We start from the raw sequence: 25,668 nt of genomic DNA, 5'->3' as shown, positions 1-25,668 counted from the left end.
GAATAGCACAGTCCTTGAGCGCTGATGCCACCAGCAACCTTCTCAGTAGGCACGGTGTGAACCTCGCAAGGCTTGACGTCGATGCACTGGGTCTATTGTTCATCTATAGTCAGCCCCCTTCTTCTTATTCTCTCAGTTGAGGGCAAAGTGTATACTCATGACGATGACGCCCTTACGAGACGCTGAAGTGAGGTCTTACCCAGAAGAAGCAGACGTTGACGGGACCGCAACTGCTACCGTGGGTGATACCGGTAGTAACACTAAAGTAAGTCGTCAGAAATACAAACCTCTTAGATAGTTAATATTACATTATAGCTAGGTTGTAACAAAAAATAAATTAAGAAATTAGAACTTTCTTATTATTTTTAATCTAGTACTTTTCTCTACGTTGAATTAAAAAGCGCGGTCTATGGAATTTGCTGGATGCCTTCCAGGTTGGGTCGACACCTCATGCATAAGATACCTACCCACCTTTTGAACCATATCTTACTCTACTGCACAGCAGGTCAGTATTTTAGTGTGGTAACAGCAGCTTAATACTACTGTAGCCGAAGTTCGCGTACATAGGTGATTGAGCATCCACAAGACCCGACGGATGCAGGACGGGCATTATAGGACAAAGGAGAGACCAGCAACAGAAAGGGGGATAATGTGTATGATTGTGAAGAACACAGCATCTACAGGCCGTGTTGGTGGTGAGACTTGGCCTCCTCGAACCATTGAACACCGTGCTCCAATCCCGGCCGTAGATTGGCTACCCAGTTTAACGTCGCCAAGCACCCATCTTTAGCTTCGCAGCGCTCCTTCAGCCCATTTTCAACGAGCGGCTAGTTGCCGCCTTCAATTTTGCAGCTCACATACACAAACACAGCATATTCGCGCCGGCATTATGCCATGCTGACTTTTGAGATGTAGAAGGACCAGAATCAGAGTTCGTGGGGGTCTGATAGCCTGCATATCCATCGGTGTCCGCAACGAGGTGCATCCCGAGCACATCGTCGCATCCGCAAGCTTCGGCCGTCTCAAACCCCTGGCTAACTATCTCGAAGATGGTGGTGGAGTGGAGGCCACACAAGAGTCCCCATCTGCCCTGTCGTTGACGTCTCCTCTGCCTCGTGGCCCAGCCCTGGGACAGAAACCTCGACCACACCCTATGTACGGCTGCTAGCCAAAGCCAGCGTCCCCTGCAAAACCTAAGAGCTACTGCATACATGGAACCTCTACAAGCTCATCCCGAAGCAGGCCAGACACACAGCCTTTGCCCTGGTTTCCATATCGAATGATGCGAGAAGGCTCCAGTCCCGTTTCGATCTCGGCTTACGGCAAGGCGAACCCATATAACCATCTGACCCAGGCCGGCGGAACAAAACGCCAGACACAATGATTGATCATAACCCAGACTCCATTTTTCTACTACTAGCACAGGAGAGTTCCGTCTCAGGTCATCACTGCTTCCTGATCAGCTTTCAAGACCATCATCATCATCATCGACGAGCATGGGATCGAATTAGCACAACATGTCTGGGAGACAGGGATCCGCCGAAGAAACGGGAGCCGACGACGAGACTTCATCGGCCATCTGAGTGTTGGCTCCGAGAGACTGGGAACATCTGAGCTTGTATCGTTTTCAAGAGCATACCACTGAAGACTAAAGCCCGGCGAGCTATCATGGCCGCCGCACTGCATCAATATGACTACATCTTCGCCATCACCACTATCTTCTCCTTTCTCGATGCTTGGAACATTGGTATGTCTCACCAGGCTGTGCTAGAATAGACCTGCTGCAGAACTTCGATGGAGCTGCCCATACACATACAACTGACCATGTCAATTCCAGGCGCGAATGACGTCGCAAACTCATTCGCGACGTCCGTCTCCTCCCGATCCCTCACAATGAAACAAGCAATGGCCATCGCTGCCGTCGCCGAGTTCTCCGGCTCCGTAGCCGTCGGTTCCCGTGTGACAGACACTCTCCGTAACAAGATCATCGACCCGCACCTCTACGCCGCCCAACCTAGCGTCCTTCTGCTCGTCATGATGTGCGCCATATTTGGCTCTTCTGTCTTTCTCAGCATCGCTACCCGCAATGGCTTACCCGTCAGCACGACGCACTCCATTATTGGCGGACTCGTCGGCGCCGCGACAGCGAGCGTGGGTATCTCGAAAGTTAGTTGGGGGTGGGACGGTGTATCACAGGTGTTTGCGGCCTGGGTTATCGCGCCGGGGTTGAGCGGGGCGCTCGGGGCGGTGATGTTTCTGGTGACGAAGAGGTTTGTCTTGACCAAGGCGAATGCTGTGCGGAATGCCTTCTTTACAATTCCGTTTTACACCTTTCTGACTTTTGGCTCATTGACGAGTGAGTCCTCGCGTTCCGCTTCCCTACCCCATTGTATAAGAATCGTGATGATTCCTTCCCACCGAGACTGACACGCTGAATAGTGCTCGTAGCTTGGAAAGGCGTCCAGCTCCAGGTTGAGTTAACAGCAACCCAAGTCCTCATCGCAGTCTTCTCCGTCGCCACCGGCGCAACGCTCCTCCAAGCCTTCTTCCTCCTGCCATACCTCTGGCGGAAGATTGTCAACGAAGACTGGGAGCTGACTTGGCTCATGATGTGGAAGGGCCCCTGGCTCCTTAACCGGCCGCCACCGCCACTACCTCCAGCCGGAGTACGGAGGGTCAACATCAAGGACTACTACCGCGGCCACCTCACCGCCGACGAGCTCGCCTACGTGAGAGCCTCAGAAACCCTCTTAGAATCAATATCAAGCAGCCAAACGCCATCAGACCTCTTCAAAGACGACCAACCCATCCTCTCGCCGCCAGTCCTGGGCCCCCCTCAAACCCCAGTAGCAAAATCAACAACATCAGCCTTGACAGAGACCACCCGCCGGCCCTCCGCATCCTCCTACTCCTCTACTTCAGAACACATCCCACCCCGCCCGTCAGGACCCAACACATGCCTCCCCGTCCTCACCTGGCGCCTCAACCGCCTCCTCCTCCGCGGCCTAGAACAAGACGTCATCACGATGCAGAAGCGCAACGCCGTTCTCTCCTGGGACATCGCCGACATGCACGCCCGCGCCCCGCACTACGACAACCGCGCAGAACACATGTACAGCGCCCTCCAGATCCTCACCGCCTCCGCCGCGAGCTTCATCCACGGCGCAAACGACGTGGCCAACAGCATCGGACCATTCGCGACGGCCTACGACATCTGGCGCACGGGGGCCATCGAGACGTCGGTGGGAGTGCCGGTGTGGATTCTCTGCTTCGGCGGCGGGGCCATCGTGCTGGGCTTGTTGACGTACGGGTATCACGTCATGCGGAACCTGGGGAACAGGCTGACGCTGATTTCGCCGAGTAGAGGGTTCTGCATGGAGCTCGCGAGCGCGGTGGTGGTGATGATGGCGACGAAGCTTGCGCTGCCTGTGTCGACTACGCAGTGTATTGCCGGCGCGACGGTCGGGGTCGGGTTGGCGAATGGGGATTGGCGGTCTATCAACCCGCGGCTCGTGGCGTGGATCTATTTCGGGTGGTTTGTTACCGTGCCTGTTTCTGCGTTATTTTCGGGGTCGTTAATGGCTTTGATACTGAATGCGCCGCACTGGGAGGCGGCCATGAAGTGAGGCTGGCGCGGAGCTTAGGCCGGTGCCGGCCCTTGGTGTATGTCGAGTCCCTGAATATATCACGATACCCCTATCTGTTTCCTCTTTTGTCCTCTGAGCGGGAGTCGATGTTTAGAGAAGTCTTGAAATTTCCTGACGAGAATCCGCGTTTAATCACGAAATAAGACTATGGATGTATGGGTATCACCGCTAGCTAGTCTCGCTCACACAACTCAGTGCAATGCCAAAATCCGCATATCAGACTCTTTAGGCAGATACTTCAAAGGCCAGCCCACATGCCCATCAAGATACGCCTCCCCAATGACCGAAAAGTGCTCGACCGCGACCTCACCTTGCCTAGGAACCCTCCACAGCTCCTCTTCCTTCTGCTCGTTCGTCATCGTGACAACGCCACAGCCAGGCCGCCTCAGGGACTCCAACAACAAACGCTCAATCTCTGGTCCGCGAACCCCAGCGTCCTTTGAGCGAAGCAGAACGGGGGTGTTGCTGCCTACTAGATACGCAAGCACGTCCCCCGCCAAAGCTTGCGCCGGCACTATACTCATCTTCCCGTCTCCAGTCGAGGCTAATCGTCTGCCATCAAGGTCGGAGTCGCCGCCTGTCCGGGCAAAGTAGCCGTAGAGGCGCTTGACGACGCCGCTTGTGCCCGAGCCCACGAACTCGCGCTTCTTGTTCGCTTCAGAGGCCAGCCAACGCGCGAGGGTTTCGAGAAAGCCGGCATCCCCTTCTCCCGACTGGTCACCGGAAACGGATGACTGCCTGTGGAAATTCTCGAGTGCCCCAGCCCATGTGGTACCGACGACCTGGCAAAGACGCTCATGCTCCGATTCCTTGCCCTTGAGCGGAACGTGTCGATATTGACCGAACCTATCTCCCGATGCGTAGGCATTTCTATACATACCCATCAACTCTGATCGCGCGGCGTCATAGTCTGCAGTCAGGTACGAATTCTGTAGACCAGGTGGCATCACACAGCTGACGTGCTTGATCGTGTCGACCTTCATGCCAATGTGCCCCATAACGAGCGGCAGATCACTATTCGAAGACTGGGTAAAGGCATGGTGAACCTCCTTCTTCACTCTGATGTGGTCCAAGCTGTTGTCCTGGATCATGCAGAGCGGACTCCTCTTGGTGTAAGAAGCTTCGAGATTCCAATCCGGTGCCCAGGACGGAAGGCCATCTACTCGTTTCGAAGCGGGAGCATCGTCTACGTGAAACACCATCTGCTCAATACCGAGCTCGTAGAACATATACTGGGCAACTTTGCCAAACGTACGGCCGACCGACATGTTGTAGTCAATCTTCAAGTACTGCTCAACAGTCTCGAGATCACTAATGATGCCAAACGTGGCGTAGACAAAGTCAGCCGGGTTAGTGGCGCCTAGGCCTCTACGCGCCTTGACGGCACGGTGAAGAGGGAGCCTCGACTGGCTGGCCCAGCTCGCGTTCATGTCCGCCAGGACGCGCCGCCTCTCTTCGTCATTCTGCGCCCTCGGTGACGAGCCTGTGCCTGCGCCACCGAGGAAGAAGGTGCAGAACTCGCGCCAACGTATTCGTCTGCCGCCGCATTGGACCCAGGGATCTCTCGATAGGACAAGCTCCTGGAAAACCCAGACGCGCTCGAACCATGTCTTGGACAGCAAGCTCCAGGGCCCTCCTTCTACTATCGCGGCGACGGCGGTACTTTCGCCGTTGTCCGTAGCGGGCTCGGGGGCGAAATTACGGGGCACGGAAAACACTTCAGTAACGTCGGGCGTGAGGTGGCCGAGGTGGATGACGGTGCTGTGAGCAGTCGAGTAGATTTGCCCCATCAACCTCACCTGGGCGTTGCGCTCGTCGACGTTATCCTGATCAATGCAGAGGGCGTCCGCCCAGACCCTCCTCACGCGCGTGGGGTCGCGCAAGTCGCGCAAAGCGTCGTCGAGCGAGGCTGTGATTGCAAAGAGGCGCTCACGGCCGTTGCCATCGACGAGTCGGATCCGACATGCCCGTTCTGAGGTGCCCCATACGTACGACAGGGCTGTGTACGGGTCGATCAGGTCGTAGTCGCACTCGGCGAGGGTGGTGTTGCGTAGGGATCCCCTGAGTTGGTCTGCGCGGGCGGCGGAGGGCTCGAGGAGGAGCAGCCTGAAGCCGTCGTTTTCGGTGTCAGTGGACGAGAGCGGTTCGTAGTCGTACCTGTGCTCGCATTCACGCTCATACGCGGACATGGTGGGCGGAGCGCGGGGTGCAACTTGGCACTGGGTTTATCTTGTTCGGGGGCCCGGGGTTTACTGAAGGTGCCGTCGGTGATCGGTCCGATGCCGCTCACTACCAAGTATCCGGTTCCGTGAGGGTCTGGACGGAAGTGGAGACAGTAGCCTCCGCGCGAGGGAAGGGTTTGTCCCTTCAACGAATGGCTAGATGGATGCTATTTTGGCAAACTCGGTGATAATGCAGATTCAAACTTTGCTCATGTTCGCGCGTACAGCTTCGTTCCGACGGGATTTTGCCTTTTCCACTGTGTTCTTGTTCTTTGGTACACACTCCCCTGGATCGTCTTGATGTGAGGCAAAACGAAACGAAATTGGTATCTGCCCGCGTCTGAATCTTACATGCTTTTCGTCCCAAACCGGAGACGGGATGACAACAGATCTTACTCCACGTGACTCGGACGAAGGCCGATTGTTTCTGGGCCGAGTCAGCTTTAGTCTCACGGCAGTACGGTTTTTTCGTCCATCTGATGTAAGTGTTGTTTCTTGCAGTGTGAAGATTTTCAGGGTCAAACGGCGGGCAGATGAATCAGTTCGGGTATCGGGACGAGGAATGGAATGATTCGAGAACACTGTTCTTTTTGGGGCACATTGCGCTTCATCTTGCCAAACGTAGATGTCGGCCGTGCCGTGATAACCAGTTATTAGACGACTCGGCCGGTCGATTCGGTGTGCGTGAGGGAAAAATGATGACCAGCTGCGGTGGCGACCGAAACAGCTTGAAACCTTAGTCAGCAGACTCAACGCCGGGGGAGAGACAAGGTTATGCCTGAGGCTGAAGCTGTCTTGCATGGAGCGGCACGTACCTCTAGAGTGGAAAGACCTGGCGGGGGATATTCCGAGCTTCACGAGAGAAGGTACGAGTTAATCCGAAAGCTCGTGACCGTGGCAAAGAGGAACCGTTGCTGGAAAGCCAATCAAACCGTTACCGAGTGGGGACCCCAGGCCCCTTGATCTTGGTCCATCCAGAGTCGAATCTCAATCGGACGGGATTCTGGGTCCAGGCCCAGAAACCACGTTTAGTGTCGTATCCAACACGCGAACCTCTGCGCGCCAATCCCACGCTGGGAAAAGCGTAGATTCAAAGGCTGGCATTTGGCATGTCTAGGTGCCATCGCGCATGTCTTTCTCCAACTTGTCTCCAAAGTGGCAGAAAAGCTCTAGCCTCAAGTAGCTTCCCGTAGCTCGCACGCCAATGCCATGCCCGCGGCCCCCTAACCCATCCGAATTAGATGACGCCGCTGGAACTGCCTCACAGTCTATGGTGTGCAACTCGTTAGAATCAAGTTGATCAGCAGGAGTCGACGAGACAGAAAAGCTGGAGACAGCATGCCAGCAATTCCCGTACGGCCAATGGGCCACAAGCCTGTAAACAGTAGAGAGAGAGGAGAATAAGAGCTGAGGAGAATGATGAACATCATCATGGATCGATGGGCCATTTTGCCAGACGGAACAGCCAAACCCCTTTCTGCTAGTCTCCGCTATTGCGTATTGGCAACCCTCCTTTGCCTCCCTCGGTCGTATCACACGTATGGGATTTGCGCTTTCCAACTGCGCATCAGCCTTTTCTGCATGCCGCCTATTCGGATCGTCTTGTGATGTTCCTGCAACAACCCACTTTTGATTGTCCGTCGTCTAGCTTATGGCTTCAATGGGAATCCAAGCCGACTTGCGACGCCGATGACGCTATTTCCCTCCCCTTTGCTTTCCTTCTTCCTCTTCTCCATCGAATGTGGCTATCCACAGTGTCAAAAGACTCAAGACGGTGAACGGAGGCTAGGAATTTTGAAAAGTTGCATAGAGATCGTCGTCTGGCCGTACCACTTTTCTGAGATATTCTTGGGAGTTGGCAGAATTGGCCGAATGGCTGTATCCGTTACTGCGTAGGTATCCATACGACGCCCCCACCCCTCCCAAGAAGTTCTTCCCCTCTCCCTGATGACCCCAAGTCCCTCCCCTTTCCCATCAATTTGTTCTGAACCCGCGGACGGGCGAGCCCCATGACAGACTGTGCCACTCAACGGTCTCGAACATGGATACGGGATATTACGTACGCGGCCTTGCTTCCGGGTACCTACATTTTTCTCCTGCGGCACTCCATTGGCGATGGCACCTCACCAGGCTCGCACCTATTTTCCTTGCTGGCTTCCGCTTTGCTCACCACACCCCTGGGCCCCGGCCCTTAGTCGTGGCTGTTAAGTGGGGTTCCTTTTCGAAGTTGTGTAGATTTCTGGGATGACAGGCATGGCAGCTGTTCCGGTTCCAGCCCGCTCCCGCTTCTTCAATTCAATCTTGGTGTTGCTGCGCTGCTGCAGCACATGCAGCGTCACCGTGCCGGGATATTTGATAGGTGAGACGGCAAAAAGCGATTCAGCCAACAACCACCACCTGGCTGAAGGCCTACACACACCTCGGCTGCGAGATACTCAGCTGAGCGCTATTTCCGAGCTGACTCTCTCGCTAGGTAGGCGCTGGAACGCTGGCTGGCACGAGCTCGGTGGAAAAAGTCTGAAAACTCTTGCTGCCGACTAGAAACGAATCGGGGAAAAAGACGCATACAGCTTGGTCCTCTATCAGGAACCTGCTGATGTTGCTGATGGAGGTGCACCGTGTAGGGTAATTGGATGCAGCCACCATCCCGCAATGGAAGGCCTGCAGCAAGTGCAGTGCAGCCAGCCTGCAGGGAAAAAAGTCACTTATCCGTACCCGAAAAGATGGGATGCCAATTGTTTGGTGTGTATTGTGTGCCTCGTCTCATTCGTCTCGCAAACACGGAAAGAGATAAAATAGGGAGAAGCAGGTGAAAAAGTTAGATAGGACGAGCTCGGAGCACCCCAGCAGCTAGGGTTTTGGCGATTGCTGCGACATGACGCTCAATTAGGAGGTTAATTTGGAACGAGTTTTGTGACCATCGGCGAACCACCCCTCACGCAGTACGAGCATAGCCTGCTGGTAGATGATAGAGTGCCGTGATGTGAGGTTAGATAGATGAGCAGTATAGATTACCTTCGTAGAGAAACCGCGGGTTAGATAGTACCTAGATAGAGGCATGCCGCATGATGGGAACTAGAGGAAGTCGGCGCCATCCATCAATCCCCTCCCGCTTCGGGTTCGCACTTGACGTTTTGTGGGGGTTTTGCGAGGCGCAGTCGGCGGCGCCAAGGGGAAACTTCCGTTAGCCAAGAGGCTGGAGCCTGGCCATTGGATGATTACGGCGTTTCCCGTTTTCGCAGCTTGCTGCTTGCTGCTTCCTGATTACCAGCGAGGTTGCTTGTGGTCGTTCTTGCCATCTTTCCTGCTCCATACCTCGGTTTGCGAGATGCCCCCACTTGGCCACCCGTCCATCATCTTTTTGTTGCGTTTGGTCCGGGATATGTGTGTGTGTCTGTCTTTCATCAATTAATCTTCCCGCGGATATCCGTACGTTGATTTCGTTATTAACGGTGGATCGTGGGACTCTGAAGATCAAAGGCACGTTCGCATTTCGAACGGATACTATCGCTAGGCAAGCTTGTCAACTTGTGGCTTTCCAAGTTCCGAACCCCCCTTGGCTTGCCCTTGCCCAAGTTGCCCCTCCCTCCCCTGCGGCGCTGCCTTGACAGGCGCGCCATTTCCCTCGGGCCAATTTCGTCTGGTTCCGCCCCAACAGCTCGGCTCGCTAAATGAGCCACCACCTGGCACCACCTCGCACGGGGAAGGAAGGACCAGGGAGGGGCAAGCGACCAAGGTGGACGGCGTTGAATGGGACCGCGTACAGTAGCCGAGGGAAACAGTTCCCTTTGAGGAACAGCTCTTTTCTGTTGCGTTCAATGTCCTTTTCCATGCAGCTTGCCAAGTTGCCATGTGCAATCAGAGGTCAAAGAAAAACCAAGGAAACCAAGAGACGAGACAATGGAATTGGTCCAAACGATTCAAACAGCCGCTCTAACCAAGACTGCGACACACATACACACAAACCAAGCCAAGGCTCCCCCAAGACTAAGGTAGAGAGAAAGACGAGACATGGTAGGAGGTCTAGCCAGAGCTTGAGCGGCAGTTCCAGAAACATTCTTCCACAGGTTCAAAACTTGGGCCAAGTTTTGACTTCAGACTCTCCCACCCACACTGGCACTTGTCAAGTCAAGACTCAACCATGGTGATGGATCTGCCGTAAGGAGGGGTTCTACACTAGTCAAGACTCAAGAGTCAAGGCTCGATGGGAGAAAAGGGCATTCCCAGCACAATCGCCACACTGCTAGTCTCTCCCGTTTCTCCCAGAGCAGGTGCCGTCTTTGTGTCAATGTGTCCTTGGTGTCTCTTCGCGGGACGGTGGAATTGAGTTTCAAGGGTCCTGGGTCCTCGTCCCACTTGTTCTCCATTCTTTTCTCGCGCACTTCCCACTCAAGACGCGTGTTCTTGGGGGTTCTTGACTCTTGCCAACTTTTTCTTTCGCCCTTTCCTTTCTTCCACTCTTTGCGAGGTGCGAGGTGCGAGGTGCCAAAGTGTCTGTGTGCGGCTGCCAAGTCCTCGGAGGGGTGCACTTGCTTGGTCTTGGTCTTGGTCTTGCCTAGTCTTAGACTGTTGGAAATGACTTGGGAAGGAGCTTAGGTGAATGAGGGAAAGGGCAACGCGAGGCCCCAGAAACCTGGAAGGTGCAAGTCTGGAGAATGGAGAATGGGCAATGGCGCTGCAGCAGTTTAGCCTGCGGCGCACTTTACACCCGCGTACTGAAGTGCGTACACTAGGTACTTCCTGCCAAGGTGGCCCCGCCCCTCCGTATCGAGTACGGTCCTTCCTTCCCTGCCAAGCCACTCACCCATTCAAGGGCCCCCAAGGTTTCAATGGTGGAAGGTCCCAAGGTGCTCTTCTCTTTCCTCGGTTTTCCTCAGCCGTGTTCCGGTAACCGTCACGGTTCTCCATGTCGACCGTGATGGATGGGATGCTCAGGTAATACGCGCACTGCGCACCGCTCACCACCCGCGCACTTCGTACCGTCTTCGGGTCCAATGGTAGGGAGGCAAAGGCAAGGAATGACCTTCCAGAATGGCAGAATCCACCGCCTTCTCCAACATTGGAAAAAGTGCATGATTCGAGAAGGACCCCAATATTCATCGTTTCAGCCTTTCAGGGTCCTGTCAAGGCTCCCACTGCCCAGCCCAGGCCCCCCCGCCGGCGCAAGGTCAACCGGTGTCAATCAGATAAGCTCCTTCACCTTTTTTCTTTTTTAATTTTTTCTCCTTCCCTCCTCGCTCACCCCGGTACACGTCCATTTCGTTTGATTTACGAGTCTCACTCTCTGTAAATCTCTTACAATTGCTTCATTCTAGAGTCATTCGTCTGTCAGTCTCGTCTGCTATCTGCCGTGTGCTGAGAGGCAAAGGCAAATGGCCAATGTATAGTTGCACCTTGCAGAGCCCAGCCCCCATTCTCCAGCAAGCCCAGTGGCCCCAAGCTCCCAAGAGGCGAGAAAGAGAAGAGCAGCAACGCAACAAGCTGCGCCCCCGGGGCTAGCGAAAGCGCCAACGGCCAATTTACTAGATTGGATCAGGGGGGGGATTCGGGAAACAAGATTGGCAGATGGGGAGGGGTGTGGCCTTGCCGTGAATGAGCTGGGCGCGTCCATTTCCATTCTGTCAGTCTTTTTTTCTTTGCGAACTTTCGCGTATGTGTCCATACTATTATTCGCACGTATTCGTACCTGCGTACCTGCGTACCCATACGAATACTCGCTATCATTCATTCTGCCCTGCATTTTCAGCGCCGAATTTCATACACACAGACATTTTTGTTTCTTTACCTTTCTCCTTACCTGTCCATCTTGCATTTTTACTCACTCACCACATGTCTGATTGCCATGTCCACATGGCTACGCCATCGCGCATACAGACTCACAGAGTACCTGCACCACTTTGTGCTGTGTAGGCATACCTGAGCAATCCAATACCTTGGCTTGGCTGCAACCACAACCACCACAACCTGGCTGATGTTCGGTTCCTTTTTGTCTTGGCGGGAAATCTGGGAGTGGGAAGCTAGTCGGGGAGATTGGAAAGACTACTTTCTTGCATCTCAATGATGAGAGAGAGTCTCCATCGGTTTCCCCCTCCGCCCCCCTGCACCATGTCATGTCTCCATGTCCACAGTTTCTCTCACCCTTGGCCCATGGCATGGCCCATGTCCCATCCTAATCCCAATCCCCCATATCCATCCCGTCCCCATCCAGTCACTTGCACCTCCACCAAGAACCCACGCGCACTGTTTCGACCTGCCTAACTCGAAGACAAGCTGTCCTTGACCGACGGTAGTCTCTCACTCGCACTCACACTATGAGTAGTAGCAACAGCAGCAGGTGCAGCAGCAACAGCCCGCACACACTTGTGGCAGTGGGTTGACTCTTGGTGGTGAATCCAAGAAACCAAGTGGGTGTGGATGCAATGGAAAAAGATGATCCACAAATCTTTTGAAGAACCACCTTACCTGGGCACCCTCGCCTCGCTCCACGCTCCACGCTCCACGCACTCCACGACCTGCTTGCTCCTCGTTACTCGTAGTCTCGTACGGGGATGAGCCACGGGTTATACGGAGTAGGTACCGCACCGTCGTCCCTGGCATCTTTGCCGCCGCCGCTTGCTCGTCTCGTCTGGTGTACTTTCTTGGTGGTGCTTTTGCTGTTGCTGGTTGCTCTTTCTCTCTCTCCCCTGGATGGAGCTGGTTTGCGGCTTGCCTCTTGTGCTGCTCCTTTCCATCCACACGTTTCTTCTCACGTTCTCGTCTCGTCTCGTCTCTCCTCCTCCTCCCCCGGTATCCGTATCCATCCATCCATCCATCCAGTATTATTCCATTCACCTCACACCCCCGTCGCCCTGTTACGTTGGCCCGTTGTCCCGTCTGCCCGTTTCTTGTCTCTCCCGTCCCTCTCTCTCTTGACTCTTGCTCGTTTGTTCTGCCCTTTATCCAGAGCCTGCCCCCCCTCCATCTTCCTATTTCCCAGGTCATGTCCATGTCGTCTGTTCTCATCTGAAAATGGCACGAGTGTCGACTGCTTCGCCTTTGCCGTAAATTCTCTTTCTCGCCATCCCGATCCGAAAGCTGTCCGACAGGGTCCTGAAGCTTTCCTGTCACCGCGCATCTTGCCTGCCGCCAGCCAGCTCACCCCCAAGCAAGCCAAGGTCGATAATACGTAAAATACCGCATCGCCCACCTTCGACCAACCAGTTCGTCCCCGGCGCATCACCATCACCATCACCTACCCAGGTTCACCACCGAACCGACTCTTCTCTTTCCTTCTTCCTGTCCTCTTGCGACTGGACCTCAACTGCCTGTCGACCTCGTACGCAATTGTGCGGCGATAATTTGAGTTCGATTGGGGTTTTGTGTTCGTTGGGCCAAGTTCGACCACACTTTCCCTTCCTGCCTTCCAGCAGTCACCCTCTCTCGAATTCACCACGTTGACGAAACCTCGTCACCACCACCCACCAAAACAAAAAATTCGTCGATCCTTCTTTTTTCGACGAATCCAAAATTTGGCTACACAGCGCAAAGTGTTAATCGAATAACGAAACCATCCATACCATTACGAAAATGGATCGCGATAGCAGAATCATCACCCCCCGCGAGGTGGAGGGCATGATTGCAGATGGACGCACAATCGTCATTCTTGACGAAATGGTTCTTCGCCTCGACGGGTGGATGGGCAAGCATCCTGGTGGCCAGTTGGCTATCCTGCACATGGTTGGAAGAGATGCGACCGACGAGATCAAAGTGTAAGAGGCTCGACTTACCTTCCATGTCCAATTAACCTTTGGGTGCATCACATCTGCCCCCCTCCCACCATCTTCAGCTTGAGGCTGAGAACCCCCTCCGAATCTGGACCCTTATGCGGCGTGCCCCCATCATTCCCGCGGGTTCGGATAAATAATCTGAAAAGGGGTGGGACGTCGGGAAAAAAGAAGCATCCGGGAATGCGAAAGCGACCGAGATAAAATCAGAAGTCTGGTTAAGCTTATTTTTCCACATGGTCCAAATGGTGGGAGAAGGGGGAAAGGGCCAATTAATATTTCGGATTCGCTGGACATTCGGACTCCGTTATTGCTGCGTTAAGTGGAATTAGTGTGCTGACATATCGCTTTTGACAGGTACCATTCGGCTGCCACACTCAACACCATGAAGGCCTTTCGGATCGGCCGGAAACCTGCGGGTCCCTGGATCAACATGACACCACCAATTAGGGGCGGCGTCTACACCAAGCAAGAGACCACAACACCCGCATCTGCACCCAACGCTGCCGGTGCTACTGCAGATGATGCCACGGACGCTGCCGTCGACTGCCCCTCGTCCGATCTCGATGAAGATGACTCCGCCGACGATGCCGTCTCCGATGTATCTGGCGGGAGCTCCCGCACGTCCCTGACTTCCGAATGCAGCAGTGCAGAGGTCGAGACCAAGCCCGAGCCCCAGACTGAGACGGGCATTAGACGTCGTCTTGCTGCACCTGCAGACCCAACCGACGATGCCCTCGCCGCCGGCCCCGGTCTGTCGGGCCGGAGCCGCATGACCGCCGACCAGTACACCGAGTGGTCCATCCAACAGAACATCAACAAGGATCTCGACGAGTACCCTTCTCTTGACCCTGCCGTTCAGCGCGATATCCAGGAAAAGTACCGCCTGCTCCATGAGCGTATCAAGGATGCTGGTCTTTACGACTGCCCCTACTTGGACTATGGCAAGGAGATGTGCAGATACTCAACTCTGTTCGCCCTCTTCCTCACTGCTCTGCACTTTGAGTGGTACATGACCTCGGCCTGCTTCTTGGGTCTCTTCTGGCATCAGATCATGTTCTCTGCCCACGACGCTGGACACGGCGCCATCACCCACAACTTTACCTTTGACACCCTCATTGGTCTCTTTGTTGCCGACTTCTGCTGCGGCCTTTCTATGGGATGGTGGAAGAGCAGTCACAATGTCCACCATCTCATTACCAACCAGCCTGTAAGTCTTGCCCACTATTCACCGTGTCTCGATTCCTGCCACTAACACATCTCAGGAGCACGATCCCGATATCCAGAACGTCCCTCTCTTCGCCACCTGCCCTTCTTTCTTCAAGTCCATCAAGTCGACTTACTATGACGGCTTCGTCTTCGTCTGGGATGCCGCGGCCGATGTTCTCGCCAAGTACCAGGCGTACACCTACTACCCCGTCATGGGCATCGCTCGCTTCAACCTCTACCTTCTCTCCTGGCTTCACGTCCTGTCCCGCAGATCTTCCTCCCTGGGAGCCTCCAAGGCTTGGTGGATTCGCCCGACTGAGATCGCCTTCATGGCTTGCTTCTGGTACATCTTTGGCTGGCGTCTGATTCTCAACACTCTTCCCACCTGGCCCATCCGCGTCGCCTTCGTTCTGGTCTCCCACATTATCACCATGCCTCTGCATGTTCAGATTACCCTGTCTCACTGGGGCATGTCCACCTCGGACCTTGGCGAGTCCGAATCCTTTGCCCAGCGCCAGCTTCGCACCACCATGGACGTCGACTGCCCCGCCTGGTTGGATTTCATCCACGGCGGTCTTCAGTTCCAGGCCGTGCACCACCTCTTCCCGCGCGTCCCGCGGCACAATCTCCGCAAGGCGCAGGTCTTTGTCAAGGAGTTCTGCAAGGATACCGGCATCCCTTACTCCATCTTGGGTTTCGTTGATGGCAACAAGAAGGTCATTGGAAGACTCGAGGAGGTCAGCGATCAGCTTCGTACACTTCTCAACTGCCAAAAGTTCATGGCGGAGACGGGCGAAAGCGCCCTGCATTAGACACAGCATCAATGCATTGTTTCGGCGTTGGAGGGTTATTTTCATAGACTAGATAAAAGCTGTCTGCTGTCTTAATGTTCAACTGTTCATATATTCATGTTACAACATGACCTTACATATATTCCCAACTGCAGTGAAATTTCCATGGGCTACTTCATATTGACCACCGTATAATACGGTACAGTGCAGCAGTGGCAACCTGCCAGACTGTTTCCAGAACTAAAGAAACGGAACCACGTGGTGATCGAGATGACATTAACATCACTCAGATCACTAGTTCTGGGGAACCTGCACACGCCAGAGAGTCTAAATTATTCTCCGTATGGAATCCACTGATGTGATCGCCCCCGAACTGACGACGTTGAGACAAAATTAAAGTATGCATCGCGGCCTGTCCACGCTCCCGGGACCGGGTAGGGACCGTACAAATGTAATATGCAAGGGGGGAAACACGGAGGCATATCCTGGGTTGGGTTTGGCTGGGGCTGAAAAGGAGGTGGAGGAGGGTGATCGAAGATCGAGATATTCGGACTTTGGAGAGGAGATTATTGAGTCCGAAGCTAAGGTAAGGTTGTGTGTTCTGGTGGATCCGCCGGGGTGGCGCTGAGTAAGTGATGCGGACTGCCGGTGCCGATTCCGGGAGGGCCGGGCCTGGGGTTGGGTGTATGGATATATGTAATGCCTTGTTTACCCTTCTGCCTGTTTCTTTTCCCGCGTGTATTGGGGGTCGTACTTGAGATGCCCATCTCTGGGTGTGCTGGGTTGTATTCATGGTCCCGATGCTGGATGTTTGACGGTATGTTTCGTCAAGCATCTACACCAACGCCCACTCCTCCAACTCGCCCTCGTCGTCAGGCCATGCCTCCCCGTCCATAACCCCATCGACGACCGCATACCCGACGACTATATACCCGCTCCCACTTCCCCTCGATCGAACGACGAACGGAACATTCAGCCCCGAGAACACACAGATCTCGTCCCCTGGCTCCGTTTGCGAGACACAGAACCCGAAGTGGTTGTGAGTGGTGAGGAACATGCAGCCCGAGCCTATGGACGCGGTGATTTTGCCTATATTTAACCAGGCGGGCGGTGTCTGTGACGTTACTGCCTCTGCGAGCGCTTCAGCCGTGGAGAGTGCAGCCAGGGAGGCGGCGTCGGGTTCCGTTTGGGGGTCTGCGTGGAGGATGCGTACGAGGAGGGCCTGGATGCTGCGAAAGGTCTGGAGCGCGTTTTCTTGGTTTTCTTTGCTTGCGTCCGTGGGCGGTGGTGATAGGATGTCTGCGAGGAAGGCCTGGGATATACGTCTGGCTTCACCCACCCAGGCGATGAAGTCTTCCTTTTTCTCTGCTAGGACGAAGGATAGGTCGAGTAGTGGGAGTTTGGGACTGATGCGGTCGCCTATGCGCCCGACGCTCCTGCCTTTGAGGTAGAGCGTGCGTCCGTCGGGTGAGAATCTGTAGGAGGGTTTGCTGTCGCGGGATGATGATGCTGGGACGTCGAGGAGGTATCTGCTGTCTGTGACTTGTTTATTCCAGTTCAGGGCCCAGAAGGGGAGGTCTGGGACTGGAGAGGAAGTGGTTGTTGTCGATGTTGCTGTTGATGCTGATGTCGAGGTGTTTCCTCCATCGAGGAGGAGGAGATGGGTGAGACTGTCCTGTCCCATGATATGCTGCCTAGTCGCCTCACGGTAGACTTTCTCCACGGGGTCCGTGTAGTCGACCGCTACTTTTCCAAAGGTCTCTGGGAAGATGGAGCGAAGGGCGTAGATTTTGTCTCGGGGTTCCGTCGACTGTAGGTACAGCAGCATTCTGAGATGGTAGACGTCCAATTTCCCGCGGCGCGCGGCAATCTCTGCCGCTTCTTTCTGCTCCTCGGCAGATGTAGCATTCACAGCAACACCCGTAGTACCAGTCGCAGTAGAACTAGTCGTAGTAGAACTAGTCGTAGTAGAAACGTCCTTGATGATTTTCCGACGCATGTTGATGGCGAGCTGGTTCGGGTCCGGGTGACTTGTATGGGCGTCGCCCCAGTTCTGGAGGATGGTGGAGAGAGCCTTGCCCCCGCCGTCGAGGCAGAGGATGAAGGTGTTGTTGTAGGTTGCTTCCTGGAGGGTCCAGACGCGGAGCCAGTAGGGCGCGCGTTGGATTTTAGAGAGGAGAGCTGGGTCTAGGTCTTTTGGGATTGTTAGTGAGAGGATGGAGGGGTCTTGTGAGGCAGTATGAGTGAAGAGGCAAACTGAAACTCCCACGTTCAGTGCAGATTTACGTTTCCGCAGTCGGTACTCACCTGGTTCATGGTCATCTCGTGACTTCGGAACACCTTTATACAAAGCAAGCACCGAAGCGGGCGCCCACTCGTTGCCGAGCCAGACGAAGACGTACTTTGCCTTTTCGTAGAGTTCCGCCATCATGCCGACCTGGACGGTCTTCTCGTCGTTGGAGGACTGGTTGATGCAGACGGCGTCGACCCACAGCGAGAGGTCGCGGATGCGTGGTCCGCGGAGGATGTTGAGGACGGCGGCGCAGTTTGGGGTTATCATTAACGGGGGTTGGGGGGTTTGCTGGGCGCCATTGGAAGATGTTGTTGTGGTGGTGTTGTTCACTACTCTCAGGGGGACGTTTGAGGGTTCGCCTCCCCAGGTGTAGGAGAGGGCTGCGTACGAGACTGGGTTGTCGAGGGAGGTTTCCTCGAACGAGCATTCGAGGGGGGATGATTTGTCTGCGGTGTTGACGAGGCGGATGAGGCGGATTGATTTTGGGGTGGAGAAGGGTGTGTAATGATACTGAGTCGTCATTTTTGAGTGGGTTTTAGTCTGTCTGGTCTGGCATTGGTATTGATAATTGGGTTTCGATCACGATGGCGAGAGCTTGGGAGCTGGTGACCAAGTGTTGATATGTTGGAGGTTATGGAATGTTGGCCGCAGACTTTCACTGACATCGACTGTCGGAAGCCTGTAAGCTGCGAGTTGCGGGCGAGATAAGCTTCTTTTGATATGAAAGGATACGAGTGTAGATGTTGATAGACCAATGAAGAGGTTGTCAGGAAGCTATCACGTGGGATCTAGCCAAGCGGTGGAGATTCAGCCGCACTTTTCAGCTGCGAGCCAACCTAGGTTAAGTGTCCCAAAACATCAACCGTTGGGTTACATTGCCAAAACATCGCTTTTATGGACAGTTTTAACTTCATTCAGCTTAGTATCTCTTGTGAAAAGGACTTTAGACAGAAGGAGATTCAGGGACTAGGTGAATCCTTAGCGTTTCCGATCATTCGGCGCTGTGGATCATAGCAGCAAGTTCGCAACACCAACTATCTCGCGGAAGTCTCGATGATGACCGCAAAAGCAAAGTTCGCAAATAATACCACAGATCTTTTGCAAATCGATCGTTTGAAGAAGCCTGATTGCTCTACCAGAAATGTGGATGACTAGATCCTTCCGACTGAGACAGGAAAAGGGCATCAAGGCATCGGACACGGGCGTCGAAAAACCATCGACGGGACACGGAGTATCCGGTCTGAATGCGCAAGAATCTGCTTCTTTTGCGGGTGTTTTAGTCACATTAGCAGAAGTATGTCGATGCAGGGGAGGAATCACTCAAGTCTATGTACTCAACATTAGGAGTGGAATGACGCCATTCTTTCAGCTTAATTAGCTATTGACAGCTCAACGACGAGATGATCAATCGACTTACGAAGGTGATCAAGTGTCAAATGAAATTGGATTTGTATGTTCAGGATATTGAACGCAGGTGCAGCAGTGTGTAGGCATTTTGACTTGATTGAAAAGCCAATACCACCGAATATATACGGAGGTAGGGTAGGCATGGTTCCCCCCATCTATCATACATGTTGGTTGTCTCTACCCCTGTTCAACTACTCCAACGTCGTATTGCGATATATAGAAGTACTATACATACTTAGCTATTTGAAGGTCGTATTGTTCTATGCAACAGCAATCGAGCACGATAATCGGCATCTTAGGTCCTACATCAAGAGTTGAACTTGGTGGATCTGGCCAAACTCGCTAAACTTCGTGACCGTATGCACACCTTTCGTACTTTGGAAGTCTTCAGAACAACTGAGCACTCTGAATTCCTGAATGACCCCAGAAGGAGACAATTGCTAATCATCTTTGGCCGGCTTCTGAATAAAACTGAGAGAAGTCCTACTGCAAGAAACTCGAATCAGGTTTCGTTAACTTCAGACGAATTAAGCATGCCTGCGTATGCATGTGAAGATCCAAGAGTCTCGAAACGAAACGCCACCAGGTTTGATACCTGTTTCTCTATGGCGAAGCTGGTGTATGACTCGTGGCGTCACAGCGGCTTGACATTTTTTCACAGGATCGATCAGTTCTCGCGTTGATGCTTTTCAGCCTTCTTCATCTGCTCAAGATCGAGAAGATCGCCAATGCATATGCATCAGCGCTTTCTCATGCTCGCCAGATCCCAGTCATTACTCTAGTTACAGAATTATACAAATTCGCTTTGACACGCGGAGGTAGATAAAAGCACCTCGGAGCTGCCGCGACTAGCAAAGTCCGCTTACGTTGCGGGCCCCACAGCTTCAACGGGGACTTAGGAGCGCGAATGTGACAAACCCCTGGCCCTACCATACCAGTAACTTACACGTAATTTATCCGCAAGCCAAGAAACTCAGTTCTCATCAGCAATGCTAAGTCAGGACATCCAGTTGATCCGAGTTCGCCGCGAACACCGGGGCAGAAGCCAGATCCGCACCCAAGCCGGGAGCTAGGGTCAGTTCTGAGTAGGCGTGCCGCGTAGATCAAGAAGTGACGGCTATCGTGCAGAGAACTCTAAGCGTAAGATTACTTACTTAAATGGCGAATCTTTGAGCTTGTATGATGGATCCTCGTGATAGAGTAGGAGGCAAACACTGGATCTCTACAGGTGGTCGAAGATAGTACGGACGGGCGCCATAGTTGGACATGCCCGCGCATGCCGGTCAGTTATACACTCGAGTAGATAGATGTAAAGTTGGCAGCATCAACTCTCTCGCACCGAGTAGTGTATTTGGGCTCGCTGCGAGCGATTCGGTGCAACGCCCGAACTACGATCTCCTGTTTGGAAGTGATTACTCTGCTACATGGGACGGAGATTGGGTAGTTGACTTTAGACCTACCTGAGCTTTGAGCGATGTAGCCGCCGGCGAGTGTGGGATGCGTGGATAGTTGTCAACGACTAGATTAAATCTGATTCGTGTATACAATGCCGCTAGAGTAGGTGACCCTGTGAGGCAATGCTTCGTTAACGATAGAGTTTTGCGAAACCCTTTTTCTGTTACAGGAGGAAAGTTTAAATCGCGCTTGTTCGGTAAACTGTGGGAAGGAAACACCAATTTGGGACAATTGGGAGCGATAGACACGGATTCATCCGTAGAAGTATTGGCTCTCATCCCACTTTGCCGAAATAAAGGCTGGGCAGTCCCTGACAACCTTTCGGGTATCATGGCCCCCAAGTGCCCAATGCTCCATCCCCGACCGTTCGGTCCTTTCTTATTCTCCAATGTCCGCCATTGCTGTCGTTGTCCCCAAAGTTTCCTCCTGCACAAGTCCAACATGAGCCGCCTCTGATAGATAGATTAGATTGAGGCTACTGCTCGCAATTGCTGTCACACCCAAAGCCCCTTGCATATAGTCACAGTGGCCCCTTTAGCCCCTGAGGCAATCAACCAGTGAACCCCGAAAGCTTGTCGGAATGCTCCAGATGGATCCTCATGGGGCCTCCGAACCCAAATTGACGGGTTGAAACAGTCTGATGATTTTAGAGTCTGTTCGGTTTCGAATGGGACGGTCATGCTGTTCATCAAAAGTATATAGCTCGACATTGCTGCCGCTGGGGACCTTCAGACGATTCTAGTTCGGCACAAGCTTCGCTTCTCTCAACTTCAAGTCACTCCTTTTTGACCTTCTTCGCACTTTGTTGACCAACTCAGCATCTGCACTTTGCCCGTCATGGCGCTTTCCATTCTTTCCGCTACTCTTCTTCTCGCCAGTCTCGTCTCCGGTCAGGCGCCTGGCAATTCTACCGATGAACACCCCAAGATCGAGACCTTCCGCTGCACCGTCAAGGATGGTTGCCAGAAGAAGACCAACTACCTCGTCGTCGACTCAAGTCAGCATCAGATCAAGACTTCGAGCGGCGTAAGCTGCCTTACCGGCAACAACCCGCCCAACTCCACTGCCTGTACCACTCCCGAGGAGTGCGCGACCAACTGCCACATCCAGGGCATCGCCGACTACAGCACCAAGGGTGTCACGACCCACGGCACGGACATTCGTCTGACCATGTTCAATGCCGACCAGCAGAAAGTTTCTCCCCGCATCTACCTGTTGGAGGAGAACAAGCAGCGCTACGAAATGATCCAGCTCACGGGATCTGAGTTCAGCTTCGACGTCGACATGGTCAACTTGCCCTGCGGCATGAACAGCGCGCTCTACCTGTCCGAGATGCTTCCGGACGGTGGTAAGAACACAAGCTCCTTGAACAAGCTTGGTCCCGCGTGGGGCACCGGCTACTGCGATGCGCAGTGCTTCAAGACGTCCTTCATCAACGGAGTTGTGAGTCCCCCTATTCTCCCTGCCCAACACTGTGCATTACTAACACGAGAAACAGGGCAACTTTGACCAAAAGGGCTCTTGCTGCAACGAACTTGACATCTGGGAGGCCAACTCCCGTGCAACCCACATCGCGCCTCACCCTTGCAGCCAGCCCGGCCTTTACAAGTGCACCGGCGAGGAGTGCGAGAAGGCTGGCGTCTGCGATAAGTCCGGCTGCGCCTGGAACGCGAACCGCGTCAACGTGACCGACTTCTACGGCCGCGGTGCCGACTACAAGGTCGACACTACCCGCAAGTTCACCGTCGTCACGCAATTCCCCGCCCAGGACGGCAAGCTCAAGGAGCTCCGCCGTATGTACGTCCAGGACGGCAAGGTCATCCAGAACAACGTTGTCAACATCGAGGGACCGCCGAAGATCAACTTCATGAACGACGAGTACTGCCAGGCCACTGGTGCCTCCGACTTCATGCGGTTGGGTGCTATGGAGGTCATGGGCGGTGCCATGTCGCGTGGTATGGTTTTGGCCATGAGCTTGTGGTGGGATGACTCGACCTTCATGTCGTGGCTCGACCAGGGAAACAACGGCCCTTGCAACGCTACCGAGGGCAACCCCTCGGTCATCACCTCGATCGTGGCCAACCCTGAGGTGACATTCAGCAACATCCGCTTTGGAGAGTTGAACTCGACTATGAACATGAGGCTTTAGGCTATAGGTCACTACCACATTAATTGAATAACTAGCCTCCTGAACTTTCGCCCACATTACTTTGATGATTTAAAGTGAAGCGGCCTGAAAACCGAGTGATGCTTCTGTCGAAGCCTGGGGGGCTTTCAGGATTTCTCATACTACACCCCCGTCTCAACGACAGTGATACGCTTAGCACTTCTTCATAGTTGATCCAATGATCTCAGCAGCTTGCTCTGCCAGAGCGTAGACAGCCACTTGTAGGTTGGCCGAAACGGAGACAGGAAACACTGAAGTATCAACAACACGAAGACCCAATACCCCAATCACGCGCAAGTCTGTATCCACAACAGTACCCATGGAGGCTGTGCCTGCAGGATGGTAGCATCCTCTGTAATATGTGTTAGAGGAAGTTGTCTTCATCCGCAGGAAAGCATCACTTACCCTGCCATCTCGCGCACCCGGGCATCGATCTGCTCGTCTGTGGAGTTCACTGTTAATGGCTCTGCCGCTAGCTCGCCCGCCACCACCTCTCTTCCCAGAATCGTTTCATCAGACGTCAGCAACTTGATGTTGCGTCTGATAGTCTCTCTAGCAGCGTAGCGGTCGACATTGGTACCCAAGAAGTTGGGGTCGATGAGCGGCGCATCCTTAATTTCGGCGGATTGAATGGTAACAGAGCCTCAGGCAGAGTTGATAAAGACAACCGAAATCATCAAGACCGCTGAACCATCCGCGGAAACCTCCGAGTACTGGAGCAAGTGTGATGAATGAGCGCGATCTTGCTTCAGCAACGGATGTACAGCGGGATCCGGGACTGATCCCTCGTCTTCGGCAATGGCAACAGCCAAACCTTCTTTCTCAAGAGAAGTGACCGTCATGAAGTCGATGAAAGCCCCCAGTGCGTATTGAGACTGGTTGAAAATGGGATTGCCGGACTCCTTGGCGTATCCTGCTTTTGCGTCCTTCAACTTCCAGATCGTTGGGATCAGAACGTGATCGTGGAAGTTCTGGCCAATAGCTGGTTGATCTAGAAGGACGGGGATATCAAACTTCTGCAAGGTATCCGCGGGACCTATGCCTGAAAGCATCAGGATCTGCGGCGTGCGGTACGCGCCAGCAGACAAAATGGTCTCTCGTCCCAAAAGATCAGTCCCGTTCACAAGTCTGATTCCACGAGCAACGAGATGACCATCCTTTGGGTGCTTCTCCACAAGAACTTTTGCGACCAAGCTATCTGTCAGAACCGTGATGCCTTTAAGAGAGTAAACGAGCGAAGCAAGTTGGCGTTTGCCTTGATTCCTGTTCTCCTGAAGGTCTGCAACACCAAGGTTGTTTCCGGCATTGTTGTCCAGTTGAGGGAGTGCATCGATGCCAAGCTCTCTCCAGGACTCAAGTAGGGGTTCGCGGAGAGGGAAAACGCGACCGGTGGATCCTGGTGACTGAACCTTGACAGGGCCAGTGTGCCCGTGAGAAAGAGGGTTGGTCAAGTTGTCAAAAAGCGACTCGGTCTTCTTCATGTACGGAAGTTGACCTTCGTAACTCCATCTTTGGTCGCCAACTCTCTCGGCCCAGATGTCATAGTCAACCTTGTGTCCGCGGGCCCAAGCAGCTTCTCAGTCGTTAGGTGATGCATGCCAATTCTGCGAAACAGTTGAGCTTACCTCCATTGATAATGGTGCCACCTCCGAGTCCCTTACCGACGGGCGATACAATCTCCCGGTTGTCAAGATGGGTTTGTGGAACAGAAGAGAACCCCCAATCGTATTCGCCACCGATGGCATTGTTCATGTCAATCCATTCGATGTTCTCGACGGCATGGGTGTTGGTGCCAGCTTCGACAAGGAGGATCTTCAAGCTCGGGTCTTGTTCAAGTAGCCTATTCGAAACTACGGAGCCGGCGATACCGCCACCGACCACGATGCAATCCCACAGAACCATCCTTTTGGTGTTTGCCTTTTACTAGTTTTGATAGACCAAGGCCTGCGAGAGAAAAAGAATTGAGAAGTATTGGTTGGCGAGGGGGGTCACAAAGAATACTTAGGAGGCACAAGACACGTGTCTTCGTGTCATCTAACAAATTATTCAAACCGCTCTCCAAGTGTGTTTACTCAGCTTTCAATCTCGGTTCAGCCAGGATATAGTAGGGCTTGAGCTCCAGCTTGCATACAGCGTAGTATTACGAATACAAGACCTGATAAAATTGGACGCCGTCCGTTGATCCTGGACGATGTATGGTGTAGACTGCCCTGTGCGGGCTCCGAAGACGATGAAATGGGTTCATGTGCATATGGACACTTGCTTCATGCTGTTGGGCAATTCTGTGGGCTCTCACCAACCCTTCAGATAACTCTCCGCTACACTGCATAATGGCGTGAGAACTGGGGGACTGAGCAGCGCCAGGATATGTCGAATTGATCGGGATATTCGCCACGTCAATCAATTTAGATGCGAGGCATTTCTGATGTGCTGGAGCTTGCCGGCCGCGGTCAAGAATGTCACTGGATCGGTAATGACTATTTCCAGAAAGAAGGCCATGTCAAATCAATTTTGGCCCTATGAGAATGGAGTTCATTGGATACACTCTTTGACGTATTGGTGGTGCAGTTGGGACTCACATCAAAAGCCCTTTCCCCTCCTACTTTCCTTACTTGAATCCTGGTAATGGAGGAAAATCAACGACTCATCAGGCTAGGGGCAGTCCTGACAGGGTCGACGGTTGGCTTCAGCATACGAATACAGGTGATACCGTG

At 53.5% G+C, this 25,668-nt stretch overlaps 6 protein-coding genes across 6 annotated transcripts; 3 read left to right on the top strand and 3 right to left on the bottom strand.

Annotated features, from left to right (window-relative positions):
- Positions 1-1,668: 1,668 nt before the first annotated feature.
- HER10_EVM0009574 (phosphate-repressible phosphate permease) lies at positions 1,669-3,626 on the top strand (the record flags this gene model as incomplete). Its single annotated transcript, XM_035479059.1, has 3 exons — positions 1,669-1,747; positions 1,838-2,356; positions 2,440-3,626. The coding sequence occupies 3 exons, from the start codon at positions 1,669-1,671 to the stop codon at positions 3,624-3,626; spliced, it is 1,785 nt and encodes a 594-aa protein (XP_035334272.1).
- A 212-nt stretch (positions 3,627-3,838) lies between these two features.
- On the bottom strand, positions 3,839-5,836 carry HER10_EVM0012644 (HET domain-containing protein; the record flags this gene model as incomplete). Its single annotated transcript, XM_035482036.1, has 1 exon — positions 3,839-5,836. One exon carries the CDS (start codon positions 5,834-5,836, stop codon positions 3,839-3,841), a length of 1,998 nt encoding a protein of 665 aa, XP_035334490.1.
- A 6,552-nt stretch (positions 5,837-12,388) lies between these two features.
- On the top strand, positions 12,389-15,660 carry HER10_EVM0001693 (fatty acid desaturase). The gene is made up of 2 exons (XM_035471433.1): positions 12,389-14,842; positions 14,898-15,660. The coding sequence occupies exons 1-2, from the start codon at positions 14,018-14,020 to the stop codon at positions 15,651-15,653; spliced, it is 1,581 nt and encodes a 526-aa protein (XP_035333740.1). The 5' UTR covers positions 12,389-14,017; the 3' UTR covers positions 15,654-15,660.
- Positions 15,661-16,374: 714 nt separating this feature from the next.
- HER10_EVM0000851 (HET domain-containing protein) lies at positions 16,375-18,447 on the bottom strand (the record flags this gene model as incomplete). Its single annotated transcript, XM_035470618.1, has 2 exons — positions 16,375-17,825; positions 17,940-18,447. 2 exons carry the CDS (start codon positions 18,445-18,447, stop codon positions 16,468-16,470), a joined length of 1,866 nt encoding a protein of 621 aa, XP_035333679.1. The 3' UTR covers positions 16,375-16,467.
- A 2,924-nt stretch (positions 18,448-21,371) lies between these two features.
- Positions 21,372-22,936, top strand: HER10_EVM0004366 (glycosyl hydrolase family 7; the record flags this gene model as incomplete). Its single annotated transcript, XM_035474015.1, has 2 exons — positions 21,372-22,230; positions 22,286-22,936. Exons 1-2 carry the CDS (start codon positions 21,625-21,627, stop codon positions 22,934-22,936), a joined length of 1,257 nt encoding a protein of 418 aa, XP_035333912.1. The 5' UTR covers positions 21,372-21,624.
- A 171-nt stretch (positions 22,937-23,107) lies between these two features.
- Positions 23,108-24,856, bottom strand: HER10_EVM0010660 (GMC oxidoreductase; the record flags this gene model as incomplete). The annotated part of the gene is made up of 4 exons (XM_035480113.1): positions 23,108-23,306; positions 23,360-23,565; positions 23,620-24,527; positions 24,580-24,856. 4 exons carry the CDS (start codon positions 24,854-24,856, stop codon positions 23,108-23,110), a joined length of 1,590 nt encoding a protein of 529 aa, XP_035334348.1.
- Between the last annotated feature and the right edge of the window lie 812 nt (positions 24,857-25,668).

The sequence above is a fragment of the Colletotrichum scovillei genome (assembly GCF_011075155.1).
Source record: "Colletotrichum scovillei strain TJNH1 chromosome Unknown Contig00005, whole genome shotgun sequence".
NCBI lineage: Eukaryota > Fungi > Ascomycota > Sordariomycetes > Glomerellales > Glomerellaceae > Colletotrichum > Colletotrichum scovillei.
The sequence above is the reverse complement of the archived record's forward strand: the minus strand, read 5'-3'. Positions and strand labels throughout refer to the sequence as shown.